A 12,569-nucleotide genomic window follows, 5' to 3' on the forward strand; every position below is an offset into this window, starting at 1 on the left:
GCATTAGACGATTATCCAGGTAACCTCTTCATCTGGGTTAGATCTCCTAACTATTTGCAATACTTATGAGTGATCATTTACATTCATGACTAGTGACTACCTGTAATAATCCTACATTCAATTCTTTTAAGTCACTGCAATATAACTTTTTTCCAAATCAAGGAACATCCGTTTTGGTTTTTGATGTATGTGATTACATGCTTATTGCAACTTTTTAGATTCAGTATTCATTTCAGTCTTGTAAATCTATTCATACTTGGGGTGTTCGAGAAGAAAAAAGGGGACTCATTTTAATAAGATTTCATATAACCTTTGTGTATGTATCAATAGCCTTATGAACCGAACAATATCAAGGAACACCCATTTTCCATTTTCAGCGCCCCAGAACTTTGACACTTGATCAACAAAAAAAGTATATATTCATATTATTAAATGGATATTCCAAGTGTATTCGATTGAACACACAATACAAGGATGAATAAACAAGATGACAACAATCAAAACCACAGGCACACCTCTATACAACTCCCTTAAGTATCTCCACTCAGTTTTGGAGAGAGCCATAGGGAACACATCATTCGCTTATTGATCCGTTCCTTTTGAACAAAGCCAAGGCATCACTATAAACAGCAACCACGTTCGAGAAAACAGCAAGAATGATCATGAAGACACATAATATCTTATCCCTTTTAGTTGCTATACCGTAACGATCCCTGGTATTCAAAACCAACAGTAATCAAGATTTTAGAGGCCAAATATATACGATAATTGTAGTAATAGGTGAAGAATAGAAGGAAACTTACCCAAGTGTGATGGCAGATGGAAAGATGAAACCGATACAAACAGCTGCAGTAGCTCCAGTAAACTGGAATGCATCCCAGATGCTTGGGATGAAATTCGCACCCAAAAAGATGACACCAATGAGACCAACCGTGATCGATGCAAACCTCACATTATCGGAGACTAAAGGTCCTTTGTTAGGAAAAAGTAATCCGTCCAAGTTCAGTCTTAATGGGAAGAAAACAATAGGAAACACAAGCATCAAATGGGCTGCATAACTAACACGAACAGCATCATTAAGCAATGAACTATATGGAATTCCAAGATTTGTGTCAAAGTTTGCAAGCACATCATCAAGTGTCCCATCACCGAATAACAAAAACCCAAAAATACTTGTCATAACATATACAGACGAGCAGAGGATAAGCGACGTTCGGACTACCGCTTTTATCTGAGTACTGTCTTCAAGCTCATTATCAATTGTATGAACTGCAAATTTTTAGAAGTTCAATTACTTTTCAACTTAATATAGAAATTTGAAACCATTAAATGTGAGTAAAAGTTACTTTGCATACCATTGTAGTGACAAATGTAAGCAGTCACAAGCACAGGGACAACAGTAAAGAGATTGAATGCTGATGTGAAATCCACGATATCAGGGAGCAATTTAGGCATTGTAATACTTCCGCTTACCAATTTGTACATCGTAATTCCTGCAGTGATCACAAGGAAGACAACTGCAAGTGCTACCGATAATGCGGATGTATAGCTCAAAGAATCTGCACAGGTGAAAATAGTAAAAAAGTATTGGCTTTCATATGATATCAACTTAAACATACACACATATTCACAAATTTAAGAAAATGATACATAACTTATTTCCAAAAGTAAATGAAAAAGACCAACCAATACGCTTTAGGCTCGCCAATGGTGCAAATACGCCAAGGGTGGTAACAACAAGCACAAAAAATCGCCCGTTCCACCAGTGTTCGCCAAACCAGCCTTGTAACACACCGGGATGATGAATTCCGTCTGAAGTTGTTCCAGCAAGCACATCACCTAAACAAACACAATTCAAATCAATATCAACCTCTATTCATATCATATATCTCATAAGCTCAAATCCAAATCTAAATGTAACAATTAGCCATACCGATAATAATCATGTAGACAACAAGCACACCAATGTTATTAACCATAACACAAACTTGCAACAATATTCTACCAATACTACCAAAGGCATCATCCATAGCACCTCCATAAGAAACTGACTTCCCCGCCCTACTAAACCGAAGTAACAAATCTATCGAAGCATTCGTCAGGAAAGCCATGAATATAATCAAAGCAATTCCAGGTATAAGTCCCAAAACTTTCATAGTTGCAGGCAACGCCATAATTCCAGCACCAACGATTGTTGTTGATAGATTAAACACTGCCCCGGTAAAAGAAGCTCCATTGAATTCATCGAAACCAGCGTCTTCACCTTTCTGGGTTGGCAACAATGGTGTTTTCTCGTCCACCGCTGCTTGCTTATTCTTTCTTGATCTCTTTTCTTTCACAGGCTTTACATTCCCAATTGTCATCTTATATAATTCCCCTTAAAAGGTCCTAACTTTCTAATTTAAATGTCCTAACTTTATGCAACTGAATCCCTGAAAATGAATCCAAGATGCAAGCATTATAATCATCATATAATTATTAAAGAAATATAAATATGCAAATAAGATCTCAAATAATACTCCAACAAATTGCTTGAATTACAAAAATCCTTAATTCTATTCAATAAAATTCAAGAATTTAATCCCCAGATACAAACTTTAGTCAATTATTAATTGTAGAAATCAAAAACACAAAAATACACAAATTTTAATATAGAAAAAGGCTTGAAATTCATAATTAATTGAAAAATTGGCTGAATTACAAAACCCTTAACTTTATGTAATTAAAACCCAAGAATCGTATCCAAGATTCAAACTTTATAACCAATTTAATTATTATAAACATATATACAACCATTTTTCAAACCTCAATGAACTATTAAATACATAAAAAAAAAAAAAAAACTTTTTATATAGAAAAGATATAGATGTTCAATTAATTGCAAAATTGCTTGAATTACAAAACCCTTAACTTTTTTTAATCCAAAACCCAAGAATTGAATCCAAGATTCAAACTTTCTAATCAATCATCAATATATATATAACTACAAAACAAATAAATAAACCTACATAATTAATTGGAAATACAAAGAACCATTCAAGAAAAGAAATAAAAAGAAATTCAAAAAAATGTTACCTTTGAGGGTCAATAATTGGATTTTGGCCAATTGGGTACAAGGAAAATTTAGAGGTGGAGAATTATTTCTGACTAAATATGTGAAATGGGTTTATATAGATAAAAATATACAGATATATACAAAGAAGATTACGTAATATTTTACAAAATGTTGTATGTATAAAAAAAGAATAAAATGATGTAAAGAACTATGGTTGAAAATGGGTGGAAATTACTGTGTGTGATTGTGTGTGTGTGTAAAAATTGTTGACGTAAGCAAGAAAAGCCCGCCACCGACGTCGTTATCAAATGGGTAGATGATGATGATGGGGCAAATAAGCCCATTTGAATGAATCATGTGATTGAATAAAACATGGAAATGTGAAAAAAGACAGCTAATCATTTTTCATTATTTTACGAGAAGAATATTTGTTTTGATTTCGTGTGTAATTGGACAAATTGTGAACCAAGTTATGTGATTTATAAATATGTTACATGAATGATCCTTGTGCTTTAGTTGAGGTTATAATCTTGTCCTTTGTTTTGTAAATCTTATGGATTTAACCACGATACCCACACAATGCGGCGGGACGACAACGACGAGGGTGAAGTGGTGGCGGAGATCGTGGTGATGGTGCCATGACCAGTGACATAAGTAATTGATGTAAAGGTAATTAATGGAGACATATTATAAGATAAACAAATTAATGATATAAATTAATTCATTAGGGATACAATAGTCATTATACCATTTAACTCTATTTCTATAAATAGGGGTGTTAAAATTTTTATATACCACGGAGTAATTTAGATGTAATTTTTGGCAAAGTGTAACATTATAAAGGAAAAGATTACTGAGATTATAAGTGGTTGCTGGTTGGACAAAAGTATAAATCTGACTTTTTTTCATTGCTGGAAATTGAGTTTGTGTATTTGGTTTTAGAATGTCAAGTTGACCTTGCATTTTTTGGGGGAGTGATATATTTACAACTAATTTTGACTCACCCACAACAATACATATTTTATACAATTATACACCGTATAATAAAATATATATTTTTGTTATAAATGTCTAAAATTTGTCGTATATTTATCGCTACATTTTTTTAGCTAATGGTCATGTCATTATTTTTCACCCTTTCTATTCTCTTAACCAAGCTCCCGGAGTTAAAAACTTAATATACAAAGGTTTGATGAACTGCATACTACTCGTACATAGTGTGTCTATAATAAAAAGGGGGAAGACATGCGTAGTTTACTAGTATTATTATATTAAATCTTAAGGACAACATGCACGAGCCGATAATTAAACCACACTCATCTTCCACGTTAATTTGGCTTCGTCTGGTTGAGTGGTTCCCAATAATATTCACATGTACTATGTGTCTATGTCTAACTGTCTACAATCCTATAGTAATTGCTCAAAAGTATAAAGGTTTTAACAAGAGGTTTTAAAAAGAAAATTATGATATAAGTACAACATCTTTTTAAAAAAAACTATCATACTTAAGTATCATTTATTTGTATGCTCTGTTGTATTTCGTATAGTGTGATAAATTAATACTCTTAAAAACTATTATACGAATATTAATAACCTTTAAAAAGCCTCCAAATTATATCTTTATTACACAAGTTATTAATTAAAACACCAAACGACAACAAAATTTAGAACGCGAGAGCTATTAAATGTGTGTAAACATGTGCCTAAATTAAACCTTTGACATTTGTTTGTTACTAAGTTCAATTGTTGACTTATTCTAACTAAATTTAAATGATAATAAGAAGTAAGCGCAATGTTCACAGTCTTACCTCTAAGAGGCAAGTTAAAATGTTGACAGTCTTATCTCTACCACGATGATGTAAAGAGACTGCTTTCAGATTTTATCTGACATAGAAAAAAACAAGATATGAAGATAAAATCTTTGATCCAGTCTCAAAAAGTAAGCTAAGTATAAACCACTTATTTAATTTTACTGGTGTTGAAAATGATAATGAGTATTTTTAGACATTTCAAAACTAAAAAAGTTTACTAGTTAAAATTAAATATAAACAAGTAAAATCTTTAAAAGGGTTTATGGATATATTTGTGACGATATAGAAAATTCTTCAAAGGCCGCCATTGCTGTTCAATAAAACATCGGCATCTTCTTTTTCAAGTTCCAATGCTTCAAGTCTGGCAGTATTGTCTTCTTAATCTTGTATATCAAGTTCAAGTCTCGATCCTAATCTATTAATTAACTAGCTAGTATGTAAATTTGTCTGTCTTTTAATCTTACCAGCCTTTACCATTTCAAAAAGGACAAATCTAACACGTAGACATTATCCTAACTTGTGATTTTTTTAATGCTTAATTAGTCATTTGGTGAGATAAGTTAATTAGGCATCTTAAGCACAATATAATATAGTAATTATGGGGTTGTTATTGTGACACATGTAAATTTAACATCTATGTAATCAATTCAATATCAATATTACGTCAACCTCATTGGTGACTGATCTACTGGGCAAGCAAAGTTACAAAACTATTTGCGGGTCAATTTTCTTCATCTAGTTTTATTATGTGTTAAAAAATGATATGATCTATAAATCAATTTCCTTCAAAGTTCAAACCCTCATCAAATTCTTTAAGAATGTGTTCAATGAATCTTATATTTAAAAAAGTATCCAAAATTATAAAAAAAAAATCAACCAATATCCAAAATTACTATCTCTACTACTTAATAGAAAAACATAGCTCTGTTGAAATGTACATGATTTGAGATGAAGGATTTGTCTAAATTACCTTTCCATACAATACATCACTAAATTACAATTATACTTTCTCAGCAAATGAAAGCCTCATTGCCTTGATTGTTCTCCACACACTAAATCACTGTCACTAACTCTTTTTATAAATCACTTTTGTTACAGCAATGTACACGACATTAAGCGACCACCTTATAACAATCCCGCTGCAATGTGCGGGTTCTAGGCTAGTAAAAGTATAATATACTGAGCATCTGGAATTAATTTTTTAATCACGGAACCAAATTTAGTATTTTTTTCCTTTTGATTATTATTAAGCACATACCCTTTTCTTTTTCTTTTTCTTTTTTATCAAGAATACTTCATGTTTTCCCATCCAAAAAGCATATCTAAAAATGTTAGTTTTAGTAGTTTGCGCTTATAAATCTACCAAAATCTGGAGTATATGTTGGGTGATAACCGTAAATTATTTTGAATATAGAGTCGTGTTAGTTTTACAAAGTGGGTTAATAATTGAGATTTGAGTTGGATCATATTAGGCATGGCCCATAGTGGGCCCATCTTTTTTACAGTCCACGAAAATTTTGATGTCGTAAGATTGGGCCCACCAGTTTGTGACTACGCGGCGAAAGTAGTCGAAAATGACTGGCTTTACGTATTAACCAATTTCCAAGTTCGTATTCATATTTCATGTTCTAAGATTCAATTCAATAATATATATTTCCCGTCAACGCGTTTCGAGAGATGCAATTAACATTTTTTCTACTTTTTTTAATTTGTTTGTGGGTTACGAGTAATAATCGAGGAAAGCATACATGACAATATGATATGGATAGACAAAGTCAAGTAAATGGATTTGTTAGTATATCACATTATTTTATGTTTTTATAAAATCCTTGATCAACAATAACCATCATTAAGATGGTTAACGATAAGATGTTTTGACGTTTTTACAAGAAATTATGGGTTCGAACCTCCTTAAGTAACAATCGTGTGGATGACCAAAGGAATAATGATTCATAAGTGGTCAATAATCTTATTCTCAGGCACCTTATTTTTACTGTATCTGAATATGATAAACCTTATCAAGGGGTATCGTTATGGTCTTTGTTCATGCTTAAAATATTGTACGTCATAATCGTATAATTTAAACATTTCTAATATTGAGATTGAGATACAATCTTTTAAAGACGAGATGGGTACCCACGCAATGCTTTGACGGCAACGGCAACGGGTGGTGCTGGTGGCGGTGGTAGTAACGATGTGGTTATTAATCTAAAAATAATAGACGTAAATGGTAGTGTAGTTATTTTATGGTTAAGAGATGTATATTTTGTAAATAACTTTATTAAGAATATTATAAAGATATTAGGTAAAAATATTTAAATTAATTAATAATGAAAATCGATAGTTTGGAAAAATATGAGTGTAAAATATTTTAGGAATATATTGGGTAGATTTAGTGTGTGAGTTAGAAATGTGTTAAAAATTAAGGGTATTTGGGGTATTTTAAAGGTAGAGAGTTAAAAATGGGGTAATTTGTTTATTAATATAGTATAGATTCAGGAATAAAGGGTTTGGTGGTATTGTAAATTAAAAGGTTAAAATAGAAATTTTAAAGGTAGAGTGTTTAATTTGGGAAGGGTAGTTTGTTTATATAGGGAGTATAGATATAGATAGATATATAGATATAATAAGTTAATAACAACTTAATGTTGTTATAGATTCAATACTTTAATAATTGTCGAAAATGTTGTTGAAAAAATTCGTGAAACTGACATAGTCACATCACATGACAACTACAATGGTCTATGGATGCCGTATATGGGATTGAACGTATGAAGCAAATTTAGCTTCCTAGAAATCCAAATCTGTATTGTTTGGAAGTGAATTTAACTTTAGTGAAATAGATCCTCGTCAGTTAATAACTAGAAATTTTTGGACCCCGCGTTGCAGGGTCTCAATTCCTTTGTTGAAACGGTTCGTTATTTTAGTATATATGCCGTGAATTTTCGACAACTTAATAGAAATAATTTTGTCATTAATATGTTTGTTTAAAAGTTGCAAGAAAACAAAACGTACCCCGTAGTAGAAACCTGAATGGGATGTGATATAACAAAAATATTAATATATTAATTCAGATATCAGGTGGATGCGATATAGCAAAATGCAAGTAGTGGTACGGGGTGTATCACAATAAGGTTGAATGACAATTAAAAAGTGTGAAAAAAACAAAAGAAGTAACCCGTAATAAAAAATCCGAAAAGGAAAAACAAAACTAAAAAAGAAAAAGACGTGAAAAAATCCGAACAGGATGCAATGTGGCAAAATCTAAACTATAGGAAACGTGCGATGTGTCACTTTATAGCTGATGGGACGTGTCAAGTTTTAATAAGCATGGTGACTATTGATAACCATGCCAAAAAAAAAAAACTCAAAATGGGATCCGTAATGTCAGAATCTAAATAGTGATGCGGAGTATATGATGAACCAATAAAAGAGATCATATACGCAAAAAAAAGGTATCAAAAAACCAAGAAAAACCAAAAGATAAATAACCTTAACGAAAATAGAATAACAAAGGAAAAATTAAATTTTGTGTAAAAGTTTCCAATATATTAATTCAGAACACAGAAGCGAAAAAACTATGATGAACACCAAGAAAAAACCCCAAACGGGATCCAAAATAACAAAATCTAAATAGTGATGAGGGGTATACGATGAACCAATAGAAAGAAAATACAAAAGCAAAAAAACTATGTAATAAACCAACAAAAACCGAAAGAAAAATAACCTTAACGGGATCCGATATAGCAAAATCCGAAAACACGCGGGGTATAGGTGGACCAATAGAAAGAAAACACAAAAGCAAAAAAAACTATGTAGGAAACCAAGAAAAACCGAAAAAAAAATAACCTTAACGGAATCCGATATGGCAAAATCTGGGAAAAACGCGGGATACAGGCGAGACCAATAAAACAGTGGCACGTGGCACTATTCATAAGGCTCGCCATTAATGATATAGTAATACGCCAAGTATGTTTTATGTAAATAATCTTTAATGAAAATTGCATCACGATTCATGTTGACGTAATTTCAGCAATAGTTGAATACGGTATCTACTCGTTTTACCAACATAAAAACTGAAAGATATAAAAATATGTTGGCTGTAAGTAAATTTTATTTTTTTTTATAATGAGCTTGGATGATTTTTTTTTTTTTTAGAGTTAAATGCAAGAATGGTCCCCGTGGTTTGTCACTTTTTGCAACGGCAGTCCCTCTCTTGATTTTTAAGCAACCGTGGTCCTTGAAGATATGTTTCAGTTGCAATGGTGGTCCAACACTAATAGAACCGTTAGTTGGTGCCGTTAAGTTTTCCATGTGAGTAGCATATATGAGGTATTATTGTCCTTCCTCCTACATAAACAGTGGGATATTCAAAAGTATCTGTATTTGAACCATGATCCGAATATTCGATCTTATTTTCTATGAAAAGTTGGATACAATAAATTTTGGATTCAAATTCGGATAATAATTTTTGAAATGTTTCAGATATTTTGGATATCTCAAAATATCTAGAATTTTTTTTTGTTAGATTTCAATATCATTATTTAGATTTCAAAAATATTAGATGATATCGAAAAATCCTAGTTTCAATATCCGAAAGTATCCAAAACGTTAGTCGCAATGTCCAATAATACGACAATATATATGATATTTTTTTTTTTTTCTAAAATTCAGATACTTGAGTTTTTTTTTTTTCCAGGATACTTATTTTTTTTCCTAAAATTCGGCTATCCGAATTAAGGATATTCAAAATTTCGGATAGTGGATTTGAATATCCGAACACATATCCAAAGGATTTGGATATCCGAAATATCTAAAACTTTCAAGATAAGATAGGCATAATATCTCTTTTAGATATCCGAAATTTGATTTAGAAATTTAGGATATCCAAAAGTCGAATATCCGACTTTTAGATATTCGAATGTCTGAAGTTTTCAAAAATCTTTACCTAAATCTAAATCTAAATCCGAACCGAAATTTGAATATCCGACATTTCAGATAATATCGGATTAGATTTCTAAATAACGTATTTGGATACAAATAATTTTGAACACCCTATGTTTGTGTAGGTGGAAGGACATTAATACCCCTCAAGTGCAACTCACATGGGAAACTTAACGACACTAAATAACAATTTTGTTATGAGGGGCCGCCGTTGCAACTGAAACATATCTTCAGGGAACACGGTTGCTAAAAAATCAAGAGAGAGACTACCGTTGCAAAAAGTGACAAACCATGGGGACCATTCTTGAATTTAACTCTTTTTTTTTTTATTTCAATAAGATCATGACGTGATCAATTGAGAATTTATGCCAAGTGACCTCTGTATTAAGATAAATCGTTGCTAATGTACCATTACAAGTTAAGTCATTTTCGATGCCATTTAAGATAATTTTTTTAAATCGGACATTCTTAATTTGTAAATGCTATATAGGCCTATATGGTTTCAGGTTCCTATACTAATCGTATCTAAATAAATAAAGATTTGCTATGAGAGTGGAAAACTCTGGTTCTGAATGAGTGATACAAGACTAGCCCAAACAAGAATCTTGGGCTAATAGAAAATACAACACTTAGAAGTCAGAAACAATCTAGTATCAAACTTATAGGCCCATATAAAGATGCTGAGAGCGGAGGGCCTGAGTCCTGAGATGCATGATGCCATATATGAATTCAAAACTTAATTCTAGGAATTTATAAATTTACCGTATTGATGGTTTATTGGTAAGAGATTTGACCTTGAAAAAATTTTCTTTGATCCGATTGTTACTTTTTACATTTGTGGGGTAAATTTATAAGATATTTTCCGAGAGTCGTGGATTTAATTCCAAACATACGAATAGTTTAGGAGTTGAAGTGGATTAAAATATTGTTAAATTTTTTATTTTTTTTAATTACCATATCATGGATTCAAATTTGGGCTTTCTATTTTATGGACATTTATACAATTAATGTATAACAACAATTCAGCTTTTGCTCAGAAATTTATGTACTAGATGAAGCTCTCTAGGAGAACAAAAATAGAAGCTATTTTTAACCAAGCGACTCTGCTGGGGATCGAACCCAGAATCTCTGGTTTCGTAGACCAGCGCCTTATCCATTGGGCCACAGAGTCTATTTGTTGTTTACACTTCAAGAGCATAAAATATATCAATAAATAGTATCAGCTCCAAAATCAGACCTCTGCACCAAAAGTATATAATTATTAATTATTTTATTCTGGCTGTAAAATATAAATATATTAACTTATAATCTATTTACTTAATGGTTATCAGTGAACACATAATGAACAGAAAAAAAAATGAAAGAAACTTGTTTTTTGATTGATAAACTAACATAGTCGATCACTTAAATAGTTAAATACGAAAATACTCATAATAGAAGAAAAAGGAAAATCTAAGCAAACACAAAAAAAAACAAAGAAATACTCGGTCAAGCGACGTGAACATTATATTACTCTGATGGCCGGTACATTCGGATATCTTGATCAAATTCATCATCATATACACCGACTTCATACAAAGACTCATCTTTCACACCGTAAACAAACAACCGATTCCGATCATGGTTAGTCATAACAATGTCTCCGCTTTTGTTCCAAAAGCCTAAAACCTTTATAAATCGATTATAAATAAGAGGCGGTCTTTTATCGAAACAACAATACATCTCCCATTCATCTTTCTCCTTATTCAATACCAAAACCCCAATTTTCTCCTCAGCGAAATCGTGGTACACAAACCCAACTCGATCATTTAAATCAACCAAATGCTCATCGACCCAATTATAACATGTTCGTCTAGGAGCACCAATCAACCCAAATTCCTCTATCCTAATGTCGAAAAATATTACTTTTCTTCCTAATTCATTATTCGGCGAGTAATCCAGACAACTGACTAGCCAATGCAAACAACCGTTCGCAAATATACCTTCCCCTCTCACAGGATAACATGGAACTTGAGATATCCTTCGCCATGAATCATCCGTCCCCAAAACGTGCACCATGGTGCATAGATTTTCGCTTACGTTATAAAATTCGGAACAACTAACATAACCTTGTAACACAACACACACCATCTTATAAGTATTTGTATAATCATCAAAACCGAGCCCACATGACTCTTGTTCGATAATACCTGACTTATATAACCAAATATCGTTAGGAGGCAACTCATAACATTCTTTACGTAACGGATGAATAACAACCAAACTAAACTTTGCCCGATTTTCATGTACATGTTGTCGCGATGCGTATAGTAGCTCATTGCACGAACCTAGAATTATATCATTATTTGCAAAAAACGAAGAGGTCCGTTTTCTCTTACACTCGAACTCCATAATCTTCCGGTTTCTACTCACCTTGATAGAAGTTGAATTATCACTGATGGTACTATCCGAAAAACTGAGTGTGCATAGGTTGTTGGAATATTGATCCCCGTTGTTGAGAAGGTGAAACATGATAAAAACGGGTTCCTCGACGGCTGCTCGAATAGTGTGATCAATGGTTGCGAGGTTATAAGGATCGTTGATGTATTTACTGCACCATTGTTTGCATAGAGCCGCCGCCATATCGGATATATATTTTTGGCACCACGTACGGCTAAGGTTGGAAGATATATAGGGTTAATTTATCGCCGGCCAATGATATAATTTTTTTTTTTATCACGATCGATTATATATAGAGAGATTTGATTGAATAATAAATT

At 32.2% G+C, this 12,569-nt stretch overlaps 2 protein-coding genes and 1 non-coding gene across 3 annotated transcripts; all 3 read right to left on the reverse strand.

Annotated features, from left to right (window-relative positions):
• Positions 1–396: 396 nt before the first annotated feature.
• Positions 397–3,173, reverse strand: LOC122588480 (amino acid transporter AVT6A-like). Its single transcript, XM_043760607.1, has 6 exons — positions 3,076–3,173; positions 1,934–2,432; positions 1,687–1,839; positions 1,356–1,559; positions 804–1,269; positions 397–713 (listed from the first exon to the last, which is right to left on the reverse strand). The coding sequence occupies exons 2-6, from the start codon at positions 2,361–2,363 to the stop codon at positions 575–577; spliced, it is 1,392 nt and encodes a 463-aa protein (XP_043616542.1). The 5' UTR covers positions 2,364–2,432; positions 3,076–3,173; the 3' UTR covers positions 397–574.
• A 7,735-nt stretch (positions 3,174–10,908) lies between these two features.
• On the reverse strand, positions 10,909–10,981 carry TRNAR-ACG. The gene has a single exon. It is a non-coding gene; the product is annotated as a tRNA-Arg (tRNA).
• Positions 10,982–11,319: 338 nt separating this feature from the next.
• LOC122588124 lies at positions 11,320–12,432 on the reverse strand. The gene has a single exon (XM_043760260.1). It carries the CDS (start codon positions 12,430–12,432, stop codon positions 11,320–11,322), a length of 1,113 nt encoding a protein of 370 aa, XP_043616195.1.
• Positions 12,433–12,569: the final 137 nt, after the last annotated feature.

This window comes from Erigeron canadensis, chromosome 2 (assembly GCF_010389155.1).
Source record: "Erigeron canadensis isolate Cc75 chromosome 2, C_canadensis_v1, whole genome shotgun sequence".
Classification (NCBI taxonomy): Eukaryota; Viridiplantae; Streptophyta; class Magnoliopsida; order Asterales; family Asteraceae; genus Erigeron; species Erigeron canadensis.